Source organism: Myotis davidii, unplaced genomic scaffold, assembly GCF_000327345.1.
Source record: "Myotis davidii unplaced genomic scaffold, ASM32734v1 scaffold323, whole genome shotgun sequence".
Taxonomy (NCBI): Eukaryota; Metazoa; Chordata; class Mammalia; order Chiroptera; family Vespertilionidae; genus Myotis; species Myotis davidii.
Window position 1 is genome coordinate 5,980,093 of NW_006295491.1, and position 22,028 is coordinate 6,002,120.

The 22,028-nt window shown below is 37.4% G+C and overlaps 1 protein-coding gene across 1 annotated transcript in view; it reads left to right on the forward strand.

Moving 5' to 3' along the window:
* TTC29 (tetratricopeptide repeat domain 29) overlaps positions 1-22,028 on the forward strand; it is a 148,514-nt gene that overhangs the window by 77,806 nt on the left and 48,680 nt on the right. The window contains exons 9-10 of the mRNA XM_015568061.1: positions 9,243-9,334; positions 17,735-17,858. Of these exons, the coding sequence (XP_015423547.1) occupies positions 9,243-9,334; positions 17,735-17,858 (216 nt within the window). The remainder of the gene's footprint in view (positions 1-9,242; positions 9,335-17,734; positions 17,859-22,028) is intronic.

Sequence of the window (22,028 nt, forward strand, 5' to 3'; positions counted from 1 at the left end):
TGGAGAACAAAACAGAAATGGTTCCTGTCTTTACAGCACTTATGATCTAATTGGAGACAAATATTAATAAGTAGATATATTAATGCTGTGGTAAGTGCTACAGAAAAGCACAGAAAAGTGATGTGTGTGTGTGTGTGTGTGTGTGTGTGTGTGTGTGTACCCAAGCACTGAAAGAGTCGGGTGTGAAATCCAATGCGGGCAGAAGGATGTGGAGATGGAGAGAAGGGAGCTCATTTCTGAGAGTGGAAGGCCTGCATGACACAGTCCACCAGGACAGTGATGTTGACATTTCTGCCCTAAAAAGAGAGTAACAATACCTAGTTGGTCAAATTAGATTTGGTGGGCATATCATCTGATTCATTTTGCCAGCGCTCTCTTTGGTCTCCATAAATAACAGAGAACCGAAATTACTTTCAATGTCATCATGGGTATAATGGAATTATTGTTCACACTCACTTATCATCATGTAAACATAGCCAAGTGGAGATTGATCATTTCTCAGCTTAAAAATATACACAAACTTCCTCCCCACCCCCACCCCTTTATATAATCTGTGTCTACTGGCCTGTTGCCATGGAAAGAATCAACCTATAGTCTCTCACTGATTAACATAGAGGAGGAAAAGGCTTGACGTTATTTACTTGCCACTTTAGCTCCAGAGAACCCTTTTATGTCTCAGTACTTCTCAGTTTTATTCTTTGGGTATAAGAAGGAGATTCTTTCAGATTACGGCAAGTAAGGGAATTGATTGTAAAGATTCCTGTGGCAATGAGAGAGACCCTATCCGAGGAATACCCAGGATCAGCAGGCCTCCCAGACCGAAAGATTTGGGGGAACTGGAGGAACCCTAGGAGACAAGGGCTGAATTTTCTCATCCCCTCAGCAGCAGCCGTCGGTTTGATTCACTCTATTGACACAACTCGGTCCCTGTCTTGGTGTTCACTTATCTCTGAGCACCTTCTCACTCCTGCCATCACTAACTTCTCAGTGAGTCTGGATTGCCTAAGAGAACATGATTGGGCTAAATAATCACTATAATCTCCCATTGAACAGAACACTTTATATGAGGCCACCTCACAGATTACTGGACTCACTTTGGTCCAGGTCCCCCTAGCAACATATAAAACAAAGCCTCCGAAGGATTTCTCTCACAGGAGCTTAAGGGCAGAGAATTTTTCTTCTTAAGGTGCTATAGAATATAACTCACACTATGATTGGGCTGTACAGGATAAATATTTCCACACTTTTAGATTTATAGTATAAAAATAACAACTGAGAATTAGAATAAAAATTCCTCATTAATACGTCCCTCATTAACACAGCACAAAACTGTATCACCAACTTAGGAAGTGGCAGTTTTGAGCAATATATTCCAATTTATTATTTAGGAAACTTTCATTTTTAACTGTAAGTGGAATTTTATCTTATTATTTTGGAATTTGAGAATCATCTGTACATGGATGGGTAGAGAGTTTTAGGTGAGAGAAGATTATTGGAAAGTTTTTGAGGTATAATACTATCCTTATACCTTTTGAAAATGCAATACAAACTCCTAGCATGTGAGAAATTAACTAGCAATTCTAATTCAGTTTATGAAATTTAAGGATAACCTTAAATTTTTATCAAATTCTTTAAAATTTCAGATTGTAAAAGAAAAATTTGCTAATTTTGAAGAGCACTGGTCATTGCATCTACACTAATAAAAGAGAAACATGGTAATTGGCGTACGACCGCTACCCTTCCCATTGGCTAATCAGTGAGATATGCAAATTAACTGTCAGCCAAGATGGCGGCCGGCAGCCAGGCAGCTTGAAACTAACATGAGGCTTGCTTGCTTCAGTGACGGAGGACTGCAACGTTCCCACCTGCCTTTCCGGCCTCTGAGCCTGCAGTTTCAAACATTGTAACAAATATAGAGCTAAAAAAAAACCCAGAAACCAGCTCTGAGGGAGCTGGGATCTCAGAGCTGGAGTTGATACAGAGTTTAGATTATAGAACCTAAACAAACCAGATACCCGCTTTCACCAGCTGAGGCCTCAGAGCTGGAGCCAAGCCTCCGAGCTAAAGCTTCAGTCCCAGCCTGAAAACAGCCCTCAGCCCCTCACCCAGGCTGGCCAGGCACCCCAGTGGGGACCCCCACCCTGATCCCGGCACCGGGATCAGCGGAGCCATGAGGCCTCTGGCACCGGGATCAGCGTGACAGGGGGCAGCGCCCAACCCCCCTGATCGCCCTGCGGCTCTGTGTGTGACAGGGTGCGGCCTCCCAACCCCCTGATCGGCCCTGCTCTGTGCGTGACAGGGGGCGGTGCACCAACTCCCCTATTGGCCCTACTGTGTGAGTGACAGGGGGGAGCTCCTCAACCCCCTGATGGGCCCTGCTCTGTGCACCAAGTGTTTAAGAGACTTGAAGTGATGTGAGACCAGCCCTGTTTGCTTCGTTTTTATCACTTTCCACCATTGCCTACTGCTGGCTCCAGGAGACGCTCTGACTGCTGGTGCTGCCCAGTCTGGTCCTCACCCTGTTACTGCAGTGCTTGTCAGAAATCATTAGCCATCGATTTCTTGACTAATGTTGCAGGTGATTGTCTGAATCAGGTTCAGACACTGTAAATGAGGCAGAAACATCCTTGCTGCTCACCAACTGTGAAATGGCTAACGGGGGTTAGATTGCCAGGAATCAGAATAAATGTATTTCCGATAAGATTTGACAACAATTTCAAGCTCAAGATGGCAACTTGATTTTTATCTCTACGTTTCTTATCACACAAGAATGAAGCTGTATCATTGCCTTTTTCTCCTCAAAGTAATGCATTGTCTTGAGCCCAGTGTGGAGCTTTCATTACAACAAGGCATAATTTGGAGTTTGTGTAGGGGATGTATAACCACATGTGCATTGTGCCGCTTTTCAATGTGAACAAGAAAGAAAGAGGTTAAGAAAATGCACTCCTGGCAACGGACGCATAACTTCTTGTTTACAGACAAATCTGAAGGATGCCCCTTTATGGTTTTTCAGACATATTTTTGTCCAAGTGGGTTTATTTGAGCCCTTCTAGGAGTCTTAGACTTGCTGGCGAAACTACAAATAAAATGTTCAAATGCAGCTAAACGGTTGGGTCTTTGTTCTCACTTGTTTCAGAGCAAAGTCTGGGGGCTTTGACGTGGCAAAGCAGCCATCTTTCAGGATTGGAAGAACTGTCACAGGGAAGGGGAACCAACTTGTGTTGTCCCACAAAACACAACCTGGCCAGCAGGCAGAGGTTACAGATTTTGCGTCACCTCTGCCCATAGTTTTCTCACGTAACTCTCCAATAGCTGAGTGGCTAGCCTCACAAGGAGAACAAGGTTTCTCAATAAAAGCACTATTCACCTTTGCGACTGGATAAATCTTTGTTGTAGGGGCTACGTGTGAATTGTGAGGTATTGAGTAGCATCCTTGGCTTTCACTCCCTGGATGCCATGAGCACCTCTCCCAGTGAGGACAACCTAAAATGTCTCTCGTCATTGCCAGATATCTCCAGGGGACAAAATTGTCCCCATTTGAGAACTGACAGGTTAGATATTGGGAAAAGTAAGGATTTGCTTCATTCAAATCCTTAGTGGGGGTACTGTGGGTTTACTTTTTGTTTTGTTTTATTTTAGTTTTTTTTATTGAATTTTAGAGAGGAAGCAAGAGGGAGAGGGAACGAAACATCAATATGAGAGAGCTAAACATTGATTGGCTGCCTCCTGCAAACCCCGTATGGGGGATCAAATCAGGAATCGAACTGGCATCCTTATGGCGCACAGGACAATGCCTAATCAATTAGACCGCACTGCCAGGGTGGTACTGTTGATTTTTTAATGAAATGAAAAATACTTCTATTTTTATCATGCGTGCTTTCCATTTGTACCCTTATTTAGCTTGTAAAAGTCTCCTACACATAACTGTGTTTCAAACTTTTGTAGGAATGGTGGGGGGAAGGATAGGTAAAGATGCACACATTTTTATATAAATGTCAGGCTTATTATTCTTTACCTTTCAATTTCTCATTAGATTTATAAAAAAATAACTTATGGAGTTTGGGCAATGATCGCTCTGAGTCAGGGCTGCTTTTGTGCATGTGCCACCTGGACCATCACAGAGGACTGTTTGTAAAAGGACCTTAGTGGGTGCTTTTAAACACCTCATCTTATTGGAAATTCATAACTTCCCTTCAAGGTAGACTTTATTCATTTCCATTTTATACCTGAGGCATTGAGTCACTCGATACATGTCAGCTCCTTAGTAGGCCTGCCTGACTTGAAAGCTTAGGATATTTGGAGAAAATTGGAGCACCCAGAGGGAGATTTGATTAATTATCCCATAAGGCCCTTCCAAAGCCTGGCCTATCCCCTCAGAGTAAAAGTCCCAACTGATTTCAAATATTGAAATAACTAAGAGAGAGCAGAGGGGTGGAGGGTGGTAACTGGAGGAAGGAATATACTGTATATAGGAAAAAATAGCAGAAATATGATGTAAAGGTAAGATTAGAGTTCACTACAAGTGTTACAAAATTTCCACATCAAATGGACTGGATGCAAGAACTTATTTACATAGTAGTTTCTATGGATTGGGTTAGCTTCCTGCAGAGACAATGGTAGATAGAGACACCAGGCAGAGCACAAGGCCCATTTAAACTTCACACCACCGATCAGTATTAGTTTGAGTTGTGCATGCTCTAGGTTATGCCATGAGAGAAAGAAAAATATTTCCTCTCCTTTCCCTAGACATGGGAACAACTCTAGATAAAATTTTGAAAACTTGGAATCATGGGAAACAAGGCAGCCAATTGCTGCATCTTGAATGTGGCACATTTTAACCAAGCACATTGAGCTGCCTCAAGAGTAGAAAGACAAAAAAGTCCTGAAAAAGACCACTTTTATGTGCAGGTAGAATAAATGGATGAAATGGAATGACCAGCCTTACTTTTAGAACAATAACCAAATTCTTTCTTGGTAATCAGAAAGTTAAATTGCACATGGAAAGTCTGTCAGTTAATGTCATCAATTAGAACTTTGATTACTTGGTCCATGTTACTAGACAAAACATTCTATGTATGACCTTTCAAAGAAACTTTTATATTGGACATTGTGGCTTCTCTGTACCCGGTAAAGCTTTTTTCCCCTTATTTTATCACTCATTTCTGTCTCCAGTCCTTTGCTCAAGCTGCCCCTCTTCACTATTGACCCAGCTCCTATCATTTGTTTAAAATGCAGATTGAGTTTCTCTTTCTAGGTGAAGCCTTTCCCAGTTGTATTTTCTTCAATGTTCCTATGACTAGCTGAAATTCACTTATTTATTTATTTCATTCCAAATCATCTCCTCATAATCTAAATACAGTGTAGACTGTGTGGGGGCAAGGATTTTGCATTACTCTCTGATGTGTCCTTAGCACCAAGATCGAAGCTTGGAAGATAGAAGCCATTCAGTATTTAATAAGTCAATGTCCCTGGACTAAATTTTTAGTCCTTACTGCAGACTTAAAGCACTATACAATTTCAATGTCTGTAAGTCTTATTGCCTTATATAGTAAGATCTTTAAGACCAGGGTTATATCTAATATACATATATATATATATATAAAAGCCCAAGCAACCATTATGACTGGTCGCTATGACATGCACTGACTACCAGGGGGAAGATGTTCAATGCAGGAGCTGCCCCTGGTGGTCAGTACACTCCTACATCCAACCTCTCACAGCTGGCCAATCTCCCACGGTCCCTCCCCCACCCCCCACCCTAACTGGACAAGACCTATCAGTCCTGATTTCTGGCCAGGCCAAGGGACCCCACTCATGCATAAATTCGTGCACCGGGCCTCTAGTAAAAAATAATATTGAATGTCAACTGTAATTGAAATTGAATTGAAATAATAGATACATTTTACACATATATAATTCTACCTTACAGTTACATCTATTTAGCTAATGGAATGTACTAAAGGAGTTCTTTGTATAATACATTAATCCTGAAGGTTGAGCATTATTAAGAATTCTTAAAGTGATAATGAGAGGAAATGAAAATAGCATGTAGTTACCTTTTTTAGTATCAGTGACTTACAAATACCTGACTTTCATATCTGCTGCTATTAATTTTGTTTTTAGGTGACTGATATAAATTATCTCATTTTAAGAACTTGGATTTTATTTGAAAATATCTTTCCAAGTAAATAAATTTCATTCTAGTGGGAAGATAGAGTTCATTGCAGTGAAATCACTGTCAAACCTTCATCTCCATTATTCACTGAAATCATTGAAACAATTTCATCTACTGGTCATGTAGCACTCAGTTTTTATTAGGTATGTGACCTGACTTTTCCAATTTTGGCAACCTCATTATCATGCACAATTTGGTGTTCATTTAAATTTACATTGTAGTATGCTTAATCAGTGTTTTCCTCTGTCTTTTGATAAAGGTTGATTAGGTTCATTGTCTATAAAAATTAAATATATATAATGAATATTCAATTTAACAAAATTTTTTGTACCTGAGATTCTTTCTTCTTTCTTCTTCTATTTGTGATGCTAGGTTTTAATCTTCCAGGCCCTGGACTTGTTTCCAGCATATTGCGTGTCATGGGATAGTCTATCAAGTACAGGGGATCCCTCAGATCTCCACACTGTAGCTTATCACTTGAAGTACTCTTTGAAAAGGGGTTCTAGTCTTTGTCTAAGGATTCTAGTTGATCAATATTTATTAAAATTTAAATTATACCTTGCCGACTTTAAAAGACACTTGAGGTTGCTTACTATGAGAGCAATATAAAACATCTTTATTTTCTTCAGAATTCATAATCTCACTTTCTCTTTCCACTTACTTTTATGGGTTTTCTTAATTTTCATTTTAACGTTGTCCTTTCTACTCCCTTCAGGTTGAACTATACAATTCACCAATCTGCTGGGTTTTGCCTTGAATTCTCCTTATGATTTCACCTGACTTTACTTTCTCGCAATAGTGCTATGTTCCTGAGGAACAGGGTCCTTGTCCTTGATTTAGATGAGCTCCTCTACTGCACTTACCAAGGTCCTCAACATAGATTTCATGTAATTGACTGTTTCCCTATTGGACCAGTGATGACCTGTGTTCTTCCCACTGACTATGTATTTCCTATTTGTAGGTAAAGGAGATACAGGAACTTTCTCAAACCACAGATACAATTTGAGTCTTTACCTTGAGGTAGAAAGGTTTCACCAGGAGTCATTCACCGATGGCTGGTTATTCCCAGAGACTCCCTGTCCTAAGGTTTACAATGTCGCACTCTATATTACCTTATGGTAGCCTCACAACAGCTCTCAGAAGTGGGTTTTCTTTTTTACTTCTGAGGAAATTAAGTTTAGGGAGCCTTCCTGGCCCACATATGTTGAGCATGAAAGAACTGGAACTTGAACCGAGTCTTTTTACTCTATGGTTAGTATTCATTCCAGCATCCATACCACGTCTGGCTCTATGAAGAAGCTTCTATAGAATCAAGTCTGAAGCCAAAACCTAACCCCAGACTGAGCTGTTTTGAGCCCTGCTGTTCCCTGGAAGCATGGCACACTGGTGTGAGATGAGAGCTGTCAACATGGATGCATCTACCTATAGTTACTTGGGCACCTACCCTCTTATCCTTGGACTGAAGAGTCCCACCTCTGAAATAAAATTGGGCACCCCCATATGTTATTGTACTGCTTCAGGGCCTCTGGTGGCCGGAGGCATGGGGGAGTAGCACAGTGTAAGCGCCGTAAGCCCTGGAGAAACCTGTCTTCAGTCATCACTAATTCCCACAATTGCATCAGGCCTCAAGGACTGCAAGCATGCTCTCTACTAGTTGAGATTTCCATGGGTATGATGTAGCACCTGGCACACGGTAACAATATTTGCTGAAAACAAACTATTTTTGAAATAATAGTAAATCTTAAAGCTCTAGAATGTCAAATAAAAATATATGGACCAAAAAAGATACTAGAAAGTTGCTTTCTAAATTTTTATACTTGGATTCAATCAGGCCTCATGAATTCACAAAATTTTGGAGTTCTTCCCCTTAATTCAGAAAGGTCTATGTCAAGGCATATCTAACTAAGTCTAGGTGTTGTCAGTATGCAAGACCAAGTGAGAAGAATATTCTCAGGTTTATACAGGTTTATTAAAAGCCTTAACAATGATAATTAAACATTTGAACTTTGCAGGTTTAGTGGGAATTAAACTGGGTCGGCATGTATCAGTAAGTTTTAATATGAGTATCTGCCAAGCACTCACTTGGAAACCCAAATCTTATGAGGTATCCCAATGGCCTTCTCTAAATTTTTTTCCCAACTATTAACTTTTAGGAAGTAAAGAAGAAGACCAACACTGCCTCTAATACTTAATTATCTGAGCTTCCGAGTTCAGGCCATGGTCCACGCTCATCTTGGTGTCCTCCCTCATACCGACTCTCCCAACACTGACAAATGATTCTCACTAATTCTTTCTTAGAAAATGTACAAAAAGGATTTCCATAGAGGTCTTTGGAGATTTCCTGTATCCTCCTGTGTGTAATAGGTTGGTTCAAATAACACTGAAAGAAGAAGAAAGAATGGGGGCTTTGTTTTACGTATTTTCCTTCTCTTGGCCATCGAAAGGGGAAAGGAATAAAAAGAAAAATGATACCATACAGATGATGTCGGCGTTAAATTAAATTAAATTAATATCATGCATTAGACTGTGGCAGCCATAATCTTTTGATTATTGAAGAGATTGTTGGTAATGAAGTACATTTGTAAGAAATACTTTTAGTGTATACTGAATATGTGTACAAACTGTGAGAAATGCATCTAATAAAATGATAGATTTAGAAATTGCCTGGCACCTAAATTCATGTTTTTCAAACAGCTATTTATAGAAAGAAAAGTGATATTTAAGCTCCCGTAGTAGAATATTATAACCTGCTTTATATTACCTTAGGTAATAGTCCCATATTTTAAAATAATGGTGCAAGCCATTCAATTATTTATTCACACCTAAGTTATATAAATTGGACGATTTTGGATTGTGCAGGAAAAGAATTATTACCATGAAAGTAAGACCTCACTGTCACGGCTTAAAGAGAATGCTGTGAAACAAGTTATACTATAGATAAAAATAAACCAAACCAACATGAATTTTTAATAAACAAAAAATAGTTTATGGAAACATTAAAAACAACTATTAATTTTAATCACTCTGGCTGTGCTGTACGTTTCACATATGTTTCTCCTCCTGCTAGGACCTCAACACTTACGGTGAGATCTCCACGGAGCTGGAGGATGACCTCAGCCTGGGGAGAGCCTATGAAGCCATAGCCAGAGTCCTGCAGAGGTAAGTTAGCACATCCTCGTCTTCCTGTCACTGTGAATTCACTCAACTGTGAAAGACTTAAATTGTTTGAGGTCTGTCGCTTTCCATTACTGCCTGCTTAAATTTTAAGCAGTGCCCTTCTTAAGTGACCCTTTCATCATAAGTTATTTTAAACCAATGTGGTATTTCAAGCTATGTGTCTAAAGTCTTCTCAGTCTATTCCTCCTTTGTATTACTTTATTTTTTATTTTCTGTACATTTAGTGATGACCTTGAGTGAAAGGGAAAAATCAGGTCACATCTCACAGGTTAAAAAAGCAGAGAGCATAGAAGTACATAGTACGCTTCAGTCACTGTGGCTCATCGCGCCTTGCCAGATCTCCTCTTGGAGGAAACTGTCCACTTATGCTTCAATCATGCTGCTTCCATTAAGACATCTCTCCATAGAGCAGATCTGGAGAAACAATTGGGTGCAAAAACAATATTCCCAAAATTTCACTTAAAACAGAAAGTTTAAGGAAAGTATACATGAAAAACCTCTGATACAAATTTTTCCATGGAAAGTATATGAGTGGCCCTTCACTCATTGCGCTGTGTCTGTTGTACACTCCATTTAAGCATTGCATCATATAGGAGCACCACTAGCATTATAATGTAAGGCAAGGTAGTCTAAGATTTGGTAAGAAAAGTTTTCAAAGTTAAGACCTTGGTTTTGGGTATGTTATCTTATTTACAAGATACAGCTTTATAATCATGATAGTAGTAATAATATAGGTATAGATTGTGTCAAGTTTAATTTCTTCTCATTTATATTTTACTTGTAAATATATACAGGGTGGTGTTTTAAAAGGTAAAATTGTTATTTAAAAGTCATTGAAAACATCATATGCCTAGGGAAGTAAGAGTACGTCATCATTATGTAATAATCCTTAAGTGCTAAATAAATAATTAATTAAATATTAAAATCCAACACCAATGAACGAAAAGGTGCCCTACAAAATGCCAAATAAAAGGCAAGGCAGTCATCACTGGGTGCATGGTTAAGGACATGGACATATGTCTAAGGAGAGAATGGACGTCTGCTCACGGAAGGCAGAGCCACATGAGTGTCATGGTTCCTCCAGGTAAAGATTAGTGACTCAACCATGGAAGAGCAACCCCGCTGTCCCTTACACTTTTACTTTACAAATAACAACGGGAAAGAAGCAAATGTTTGAACACAAAGAATAGATACATATGTATTCAATTTCGTGCCTATGTGGGACACATAAGCTCTATGCCCTTTTGTCCAGCTCTATTTGATTATTAAATTATTTAGCCCTACTGTTAGCACTGCCCAGAATCAGTAAAAACTGGCTGGATTATTTATCTTGCTTTGTAGTAGCAGACCTGGCCTGAGCCCATACACTTAAATAAATGTGTCTGTTAATGTGTTTATAAAATAATTTTTACAAAATGACATTGTGTCCCAACATAACTAGAGAGATAAAACTCCAGGGGAAGATATTTTCTTTTGTAAACATATTGAACAGACAAGTGTTTGGTTCCAAAAATACAATTATTTTTGAAACTTCTGGAGACATGCGGTTATCTTAAACTAATTCTCACCTGTTCACCTAGTGCAGTGATGGCGAACCTCTGACAGGCGAACTCATTTTTTTGGTTGATTTTTCTTTGTTAAATGGCATTTAAATATATAAAATAAATATCAAAAATATAAGTCTTTGTTTTACTATGGTTGCAAATATCAAAAAATTTCTCTATGTGCCACGGCACCAGAGTTAAGTTAGGGTTTTTCAAAATGCTGACACGCTGAGCTCAAAAGGTTCACCATCACTGGCCTAGTGTTTCATTGGGATATTTCAGTGTCTCCCCTCCAGGGTTTGAATTTCTGGTCTGTACAGTAAAAGCTGGGCAGGAGTTGAACAATTATACGTAAATATTGGCAATAACAACAACAGACAATCTAATGTTTTAATTTGACTGCTTAAGTATTACTTGGGATGCAGGTGTGGAAAAGAATATTGCTTTGGAAGATTTGACATATGAAGTGGGGTGTGTTTGGGGTAGTCATAGGGACAATTCAATTCCAATATTCTCAACAGTCCAGCAACCTGCCTTGGGGCAAACCTATAATGGACAGGAAGACTTCTCCCTAGCTCACTTTTATTCCAAATGAAACTAATTCCACCTGTAAGAATTCTCATCAACCAAATTGCAGATGAAGCTGTTGATGATTTCTTTGGGCTTTACATTTAATAATGTCATGCAGCACACAAGAATATAGGAGATGCTTCTTGTGAGGTTTTAGGGCAAAAGTGTTCCAAGTCCACAACAGCTTTCCAATCCAAACCTGCAGTGCTGCTGGTGGTCATGGAGGAGCGCTCCCGGGAGTGTAAGCCTTGGCATGTTCTTCTCCGTGTGTGCAAAATAACTCGAGAGGTGGGTAGATGTGTCAAAACCAAAAGTTCTGTACAGGCAACATCAGCACCCAAAATATCTGAGAAGCCTTAGTAAATCAAGCTCACTACTTACTGGAAATATTTTGATATGAATTTTGTGATCTTTTTAAAAAATTTGCTTCAAGGGCTTGGTGGTTTTTTGACACATATTCACACACACACACGCACACACACACACATTTACACACATATATGTATGTCCCTTTCATAGTCCTAAACTGTCCTCAAATTAGCAGAAATAGAGTGCAACAAAAATAGAGGAAATGATGGTGGTGTCGGCTGAGGAATAAATCAAGCTGCATATGGAGCTTAGCATCACCTCTAAATCTCTTTCCCAACCTGTGCAATTGCACAGGCTTCACTAATGGGAAGCCCTATCTCTATAAACATATTTTATCTCTTTAAAGGAAATGGAAGAGGATAGCCATGTCTGGGATAAGTGTGCGTCTGAGGCCATCAGCTGAGCGTGCATGAAGGGTGAATAGGCTTTAAGGCTGGAAGCTTCTAAAATGGTTATAAGAATTTATACTGTGATTTCAACTGAAAAACACAGACATTCCCTCCAGGCTGAGGACTTGGTAATGTAGAGCTGCTCAGTTGGTAATGCTAGAACTATCCCTGGTATTAGAGTCATTGATGCAGGTTTTAATAATGAGCCGGGTTTGTTATTTTTGCTATTGGTCTGAATAACATTAAGCAGCCTAACAGAAAATAGGCATTTACAATGTCCTTTTTTTCCTACTTGAAATACTAGTGGGGGGAAAAAGGAGTCAGTATTCTAACATAACAATTGCCCATGACACAGCTATAAAAGCCAGAATTATAGTCCATAAAACAAAGAGACAGTGAGTTGAGAAATTACCAAGTAAATATTATTATATGTAGACAGACAATTTGAGTAAATAGAGAAGGGGGAATAACCTCAATTTTTCTTACAGCATTTTTTGGCCTCATTTTCTGAAATAACTCATTTACTAAAACGGCACAACTCTCCAACATAATCAGGGTGGCTTATATAGGGGGGAAATTACAAAAATGACAGTTGTTCAAGTCACCTTGGTCACAATTGGCCTGGGTTTATTCCATAGCCCTTGTAAATTTTCTTATAAACTCGGGTTCAGTTATTTCCTAGAAAACTTTCCACAGTGGACATCTTTCAATCAATCAGTACAAAGTTTCAAGTTTGAAAATTACCTTTCTGTTACAGCTGAAAATTAATTTCTTCTTGCTTGAGAGAAATGACATGCCCTAGTAATTTCCATATATTCTTTAAAATGGAACATTCAGGCTTTGATGCGAAATCTCCTAAAAATGACCCCCCAAAATACATCAAAACATTTCTATTAATTCATGAAATTAAGGGCAGCGTTTTACATTTTCTCCTGTCACTGATTCCATTTGCCTTATTGCTTTCATCTGTGGCCCACAAACTTGGTAGCACAATCAACAAACCCCTCGGCGGCCGCTTCATCTCTGCTCTATTTGATTTCTTCTCTCTGAGTAAATGATTAAGTTTTCATGCATTGGTTCAACCAAAATCTATGTTCACTCAACCACATCCTTTATTGATTACTTCTACTGCAAACAGTAGGCCAAGTGTGATATACATAATTGGACAGTTGTCAGGGGATGTGGGTGTTAACAGTCCTGTTTTCCCAGTTGGAAACTGGAATCACCTTGATACACAAATATTCTGCACTGTTTCATTCTCATTCTTTGGACCGAGGAGTCCTGTTCCTCAGAATATATGTTTTTAACTCTCTAAGGTCTGGTTGAATGAATTTAATGATTATACCATATAATATGCTGCTCAAGTTGCACCTGTGCACTGCATATAGAAAACTGGAATTAATATTTGTCTAACATTTTAACCTTGTCCTTGAACTCATTCAAGTAATCCCTAGCATTTCTGTGATAAAAAAAAAATTATTGTTTCCCTTCTAAAGAAAGACTGGCTTCTAAATCTAAGGCTAACTTTTAAATTTAGAAATCCTTTAAGCAACATATAATGTTTATATTTCAGATGCTATATTAACAGCTTTGCTGGCTATAGAACTGTGTATTCACTGAGTGGAGCATATAATTTATAATGGGAAGGCTATTTCTGTAGCATTATTTGTTAGAGCAAGTTCCAGATACTTTTCAATGCTTTGGAGATCTGTTGCTCCTTTGGGAGGAAAACAACTCGACTCACCCAGCAATAGTTTTATTTATACTATTTTGTATTTCTTATACACTGAACTTGTTGTGCTTTTTTTGTTTGATTGTATATGTTGTGATTTAACAATCCTCAGCAGGCCAAATTTAATTCAAAATATACTTCCATCAAAAATATATCAGCTTTTAGCAACATTAACATAAATAAGCTTCAGTGAGTCCATTTTAGCTAAATAAAAACAATAATTTTTTCCCCTAAGCTTTTAAAGTGATATGCAAAGAAGTCTCTATTTTCTTATGTCATATTTTTTTTCTTGAATACTACTATCCAAGAAAGAGCTTGGAGAATTAACATCAATTTGATCAAATATTTTTAGTTCTAGAAATTTATGAGTTTGCTCAAAATTTTTAATATATTTATTTATATTTTTATACTCGAGTTCTCTATCATTTTTGTTTTTCCATGAAGCAAATATTTAAATTAAAACAATGAGTATACCTTTTTTTATATTTTAATTCATGTCTGCATTTGAAATAATCCTCATAAAACTCATAATTTTTTCTGGAGAATTGAGCCATGCCTAAATGGAGAAGAAGATTATTCATAATTTTGTTATGAGAAGGTGAGAACTGAATCATAAACGGCAATATTAACTTTGGGAATGTAAAATTCCATTCTATTTCTTATATGTAAACCATTCTCTTACCAGTAAGAAAGGAAAAAATAATGCATTTGATAGTGCCTGATACTCAAGTAAACAAAAAGTGTTAGATCTTTGACACATGTCCCGTAGAAAATAGTAGGACTTTATTTGCCTATCTGTCTTCCAAAGTGTCCCCTCAAACCATGGTGTTTCATTCATAATGAAAGATTTTCTGGAAGTAATGTCTAGCTAATTTGACTTTTCTTCTCAGCTGGTGGTAGATTCTATCAAGCAGAGAACTGTGGGTATGATAACTTTTTACTTCACTGAGAGGTAATAATAATAATAATAATAATAATAGCTGTCATTTAATGAATCTCTGTGTGCCAGGCTATACATGCATGTAATTTTTCATCGCACAACACTCTGTGGTCACTTTTAAAATGAGAAAAGTGGAGCCGAGGAAGATGTGTTCAAAGCTATTCAATTAAAAGGCCAAACTTAGGATTCATGGCTAGATATTTCTAATATGCACCATAGCACTCTGCAACTTTAAAGCAATTTACCTGATTTTTATAAACATACTAAAGCTTATCTATGAACATGCATGTGGTCCTTGTCAAATCTTGGGAGGTTATGCAAGTTGATACCTCTAATCCTGCTACCACCTGTTTTTTAAAAAAGGGGGGGACATATGGAATTCTTTCAACAATCAAGATTTATAAAAATAAAAACAATAATAATAAATTGCACACCTTTGAAATGCTTGTGGCATTTTCTTTTTAAAAAAATATATTTTATTGATTTTTTACAGAGAGGAAGGGGGAGGGATAGAGAGTTAGAAACATCGATCAGCCGCCTCCTGCACACCTCCCACTGGGGATGAGCCCACAACCAAGGTACATGCCCTTGACCGGAATCGAACCTGGAACCCTTGAGTCCGCAGACCAACACTCTATCCACTGAGCCAAACCAGTCAGGGCTGGCATATTCTTTTGAATGACCCCTATAGATGTGCATCTTTGTTTGAGAGGTAGGTTTGATATTTGCAAACAGCCAAAGGATTTAGAGTCACATTTAAAAAAAAACAAAACACATAATAATATCTAGGGCTAACTCCATTTGGGGGACAAAATTGATTAAATTACTTATTAATGCTTTATAATAAACCTACACTATGAAGATGTTTCCTAAAGAGGGATTCCAAGATGCCATCAGCTTCATCACTAGGTGACATCTTTGGAGATAACCACTTGGAGGAAATTCTGTTCCTTTGCATGTTAGTAAATCTGGACATTTGGAAATACAGTCTGGGGGCAGGGGAGAATGAGGGGTAGAAATATAGATTTTCCATGTGTGCATATGGGAGTTAGAGCACGCCATAGAGCATGTGAAATTGCCCATAGTAAGCATCTAGTGGAGGGGGAGGACAGTCTTAGAACTCTGGAAAGAGTCAACTTTGGGTGGGTAGAGTCTCTAATGTCAGTAAGATACCCAGGAAGATAAAATATGAGAAAACGGGTCAGCTGGAAGTTCTGGACAGTAGAGGGAGAACCATTTGGAGAAAGATGGGATGTTAACGGCCAGGATTCCCAGCGTGTGTGTTAAGGCCTGAGGAAAGGCACAGAATGAAGAGGCCCGGGAGCAGAGCAAGGAGCCTGAGTCGATATACACTAAACATGTGATCCATTTCAAAATTCAAACATATGACAGTTTTTCAAATTTATATAGGTGCTTTGAGTTCACCATTGTATTCCCTGGAGTTGGCTCCAAATCCTTTGGCTGCCTTTTACGATCAAATTTACACAATAAGCTCTAGACGTGTTCTTGTGAGGAGGATATTGAAGGGAATATGCTCCAAGTGTCAAAGCACTATACACAGTTCATCGTACCCGTCACAGTTAATCCCATGCACAAATTTATATATTTATCTCTCCAAATTGACAGGAAACTCTTTAAAAGCAGGAACCATATTCCCCAGAAACTAGCATTCTAGGTTTCTTGATATTACTGGAATATCCAGAAGACAGGAGTTTACAGTCATAAACTTCAAACATCCAACCCCATGACTGGGGTTCTCACAATTTACCTGGAAGCTTGACCTTCATGTCTACTGCATAAATGGTTCCCATCTCAAACTTTCTACCATTGCTTCATTCAAAACTATATGAATGGCTGGTATATACCAAGCACTCTGCTAGAAATGATATCTTTCTGGGCATTTTACCGGTATATGACACCTGTATAGGTAACTTCTGGGATGCCTGAGACTTCACTGCCGAGGGATGCTGACAAAAACAAACTACCATTCACCTTTCATAAACTTTTAAAAGGTTTTATTGAAAAAAAAACCAACTTTCTTGCATTATAATTCATATACCATGCAATTTGCCTTTTAAAGTCTACAGTTCAGTTACTTTCAGTATATTTACAGAGTTTAATTTGAGATCATTTTCCTCACCCTGAAAAGAAGCCCTACACCCTTTAGCAGCCACTCACCATGCCCCTCTCCCCAGCCTCTGGTTATCACTAACCCACTTTCTGTCCTTATGGATTTGCCTACTGCACATTTCATGTAAATGGAATTATATAATATGTGGCTATTTGTGGCTGGCTTCTTTAATTTAGTATGTTTTCAATGTTTATCCATATAATAGCATGTATCAATACTTCATTCCTTCTTATACGAATGAGGCTAAATAATATCTCGTTGTACAGATATATGACATTTTGTTTATCCATTCATAGACATTTGGATTGTTTCCACTTCTTGGCTATGAAGAACAATGTTGTAATGAACATTCATGTACAAGTTTTTGTATGGACACATTCTCATTTCTCTTGGGTATATATGTAGGAGTAGGATAGGTGGGTCATGTGATAACTCTACGTCAAAGTTTCTGAGGAATTGACCAGCTGTTTTCCAACACAGCTGCAGCAGTTTACATTTCCACCAGCCATGCATGAAGGTTAAAAGGTTTACATTGTAACTTACTATATATTCCAACAAAATCAAGCCATGTATTTTTAACTTGGTATTTTCACTTTAAATTTCACTATCCTGATAACCTTCTAAAGCAAAAGATGCAGAAGATCTTCTCTTCACTGTGATATTAAGTGAAATGATACTCCAATAGTTTCCTGTTTTATTTATTCTAGCCAAGGAGAGATGGTAGAAGCAATTACATACCTGAAGAAATTTGTGAAACTGGCAAGAAACAATTTTCAAAAGCTAGATGTTGTGAAAGCAAGTACAATGCTTGGTGACATCTACAATGAAAAAGTGAGTATATGTGTTTCTTGCTTATGGGGGAAGAAAAAGTAGCTTTAAAATTCTATTCCCATTGTATCCTCACTTTCCCCCATACATTGTGCAGAATGACCCCAGGACTGCGGCACTTAGTTGATGCACAGGGCAGTGACTGGAAAGAGAACCATCTCTTTTTTTCCTCTTCCTCCAAGACCTGAGTGCCATGTCAGGCACAGTCACCACAAGCTGCCAACCTTGATGCCCATCTTCACAGCCAGTGCAGGTCCTAAGTAATTTCAGATGTGAAGGTCAATTAAAATATTTAAATTCAAAGGAACTTCATTATAATAGTTGGCTCTCACCAGCTGACACTGACATTGGTGGCTCTTGCTCCAAATTCTCGTTTACTAACCCAGCGGTGAGGCCTCTGCTAGGTCCCACAGGAGAAGAAAGGACAGTCAGTCCCAAGAGCAGTTCTGAAGGAAATATGCAATCCTACCAGCAGATTGGTTATGGGAAAGAAGAGAGAAAGACGAGAAAAAAGTATAAAATAAAAGTATCTCATTCAAGAGGCCATTACTAGTGAAATGCGGATCACATTTTAATGTTAGCTTTCCATGCAGCACTTACCGTTTTCTTATTTGTGATGTTTTATTGTTGCTATTGTTGTTTAATATGGCTGGAATGGAAGCTTAATGAGAACAAAGAGCATATCTGCCTTGTTTATTATTTTATTTCAGTGTCTAGCAGAGAACCTGGCTCAGAGTTGGCAAGCTAAAAATTTAGTTTGCTGAATCAATCAATAAATTTATAAACAATTTTATATAACTGAAGAGTAGTCTTTTCTCACTTCTGAAATCCTAAACTTATATATTTTATTCTTGTACAATATTTTGGCAGTTTGAAAACTTGTAGTGAATCTTTAAAAGCAAATCTAATGGTACTCATCAGTCTACCTTTTAAGGCCCTTATCATATGATGAAACCTTTTCTGGTTTCATATATAATGTATTCTAATAATAATTTCTAAGAAATAATATTATTATTATAAGGCCACAGTACAAAACTGTGTTTGTAAAAATGTTGGAGTTTTCTCTCATTGGTATAGTGTTATTATAATTAAAATTAACATATCTTAAAAATATCCTTTATCTTAGATCAATTCTCTTTTATGTAGTAAAATAATCCTTTTACTACATAGTCCTGAAAGTGGCCACCAATCCTGCCCTCCTCAGATGATCTTTTTCTGGACTGACTGTTCATTGAAAACATATAATTAACACAAAGTGTCCAAATGAGAATGTTTTAGGGAAAATAACTTCATGAGATTTCTCATTCCCTAATAAGATCAGAGACTAATCACATAGTTAAAACAATCATAGCTCCAACACGGAAATAGTAGGGAAAATGTGTACGAAATTATTCTTCCCTATTTCTGAGAAAATGCTCATTTGTTCTGAGCTTAAGATAGAGTAACATTTTAGACACCAAAAAGGATCCAATAAGAATCAGAATCATGCTTGAAAATTCTATGTTATAGTGTAATAACACAAGCTTTGTTTCAAGGCCTATGATGTCATCAACACCCTGTCCTAAAATTGTCCACTAAGTGCTTATCAGTGATATTTATAACATTAAATGAAGTTCTTGTCTAATAAGATGCATTCATGAAATGCATAAATTCATTTATATATTCTCAAACTCATATTTAAGATTACCAGGATTAACTACTAGAATCTTCTGAATTTTATAATAGGATAGGGATTAACTGATAACAGAAATGAACTATCAAGGTTAAACAGAACCTTTGGAGAATAGATTAAATTTAGATATTAAACTCTTAAAGAATTAAAATTCTGGAAATATAATATACCTTAATGATGTCTCATTCCAAAAAGGTATGTATAAAAGCACTTCCATCTGAGAATTAATGTATTTTATTAAGAGTGTTTTAAACTAGAGAAATTACATTAATGCCAGTTTTATGACAGTTGTGTGTCTAAAGATTGAATGCTAGGCACAATTTCAGGGAAGAATAATTACCTCAAGAGTGGTGAAGGCCTGGGGTGAGGGGTGGGGGCGGGCTAGATGGAGTCAGTGGGGGAGGAAGGGGGACATATGTAATACTTTCAAAAAAATTTCTTAAAAAAGAATGATAACCTCATTTTAATGCTCCCATTTTTAAGGGAGAAAAAGCACTTGTTAAATAAGATCTAATAAAAATTTTAGGCACATAAATACACTGACAGCTAGCTCACCTCCTGATTGTAAACTTGTTCCATTGCTGAATTCCCAATGTGTGGTATGGGGCTGGCATATAGTAGATGGCCAATAAATACATGGGTGAATGAATGAGTTTGTTTTAACATAAGTGAAGTAATATACCAAAAAATTTCTGGAAATTCAACTATATGTTAATTATTCCTGGTCCCTAATTTTCCTGAGCCTCTCACCTAAAACAATAAATAGGCTAAAGCTCAGAATTATAAATAGAACAATAATTAGATATTTATACTTCTCTTTTTAAAAATAGAAATATTTGGCCTGGCCGGTGATGCTCAGTGGTTGAGCCTCAACCTATGAACCAGGAGATCATGGTTTGATTCCTGGTCAGGTTGTGGGCTCAATTCCCAGTAGTGGGTGTGCAAGAGTCAACTGATCAATGATTTTCTCTCATCATTGATGTTTCTATCTCTCACTCCCTCTCCCTTTCTCTCTCTGAAATTAAAAACAAAACAAAAAAAACACATTAGAAATAGAAAGATTTGGTCTAATCATATATGTTATCCTATATCTTTGATGTCTAGCAGGACAATCTATAATTTCAATGAATTTTACTTTCACATTCAATATTTCTGTTGTTTCTCAATCATCTAATTTACTAATTGGCATATACATATCTGATAGTTTTGTTTCCTAATTAAGTAATCCTATTCTCATATAAATTCTATTATTCTATGTTTTATACTTTGAAATAAGAGAAAGAATTGCTCATCTCAGCAAACAAAAATTATTATTTGTATAATGTGGAAGGATTTTGTTTAAATTGGCAAACCTAAACTGTCCTTGTGGGCATGTAACAGTGTTATATGTGCTGCTCATCACTGTCACGTAAGCCCTCTTTCTCCCCCTCCTCACCTGCCAGCAGCTTCTTTATTCAGTCAATTTGACTGCTCTCTGAACTCTAGTTACACAGAGGTACGGAGAGTTGACTGTGCACTTTACCTGAACTGGTGTGTAGTATAAAGCTATTACTCTGGGTTTTTTTTATTTCTAATTCCTTCATAAAATATTGTTAGAGAATGACTCACAAAGCCATAACAAAACATTCTCTCTTATAAGTGTTTCCTTTCGAAAGAGAAAGCATGTAAGTTTTTGTGTATATTCGATAGAGAGTAAGGTGAGGGTAGGGCAGGGAAGGGAAGAGGAGAACGGAGCCCAGGTGTTATGTCAGTAAAGAAAGGAAATCTTGTTGCCTAGAGTTTTTATAAACATAGCTCAATTCTAAAAAGATCTTTCGTTGAGGAAGTTTTTAATGAGAATTTTCAGAAGACTTGGGGGCAGCAGAAGACAATCTTTTCTCTGAGACTCAATTTCATCATTTGTAAAATAAGATTTTCTCATAGGATGACTTATGAAAGCTAATGACATACTATATATGAAGTCCTTGGGCCTGGCCCTGATACTTCATAAAAGTTAGAGAAACATTATTCATTTGTGGGCAATAACTTTTAGGAGGAGAGGTGAGGATGACAACAACAACAAAAAAGAAAAGAACAACAACAAAGACCTTTAATTTTTGTAATTTAAAACGTTGCAGAGAACTTGGAGAAGAGATGGACATTTAAACGATCATTTAGGTGGTATTAGTCCTACCAAGATCTTTTTTTTCTTTTAATCGCAGTCAAGAATTGCATGTGCATGTGGTAGAACAAGACTAAATACTAAATCAACAGACACATACATCTATCTTCACTGATGATTGCTTAACAGCTTGGCTGGAAATTATCTTGTATTGTGTCTAATAGCTAAAGCTAGTTAAAAATATTTCATTAGGTAAATCCAGTACTACAAGTAAGAAAATACCATCCATATCAATGTGAATTGATTCATTCTTTTCCAAACTTTTTTGCTATCATGTATTAGGTAAAACCATATAAAATGGTTTTTATTTTATATATTTAAATTTTTTTAATATTTTTAA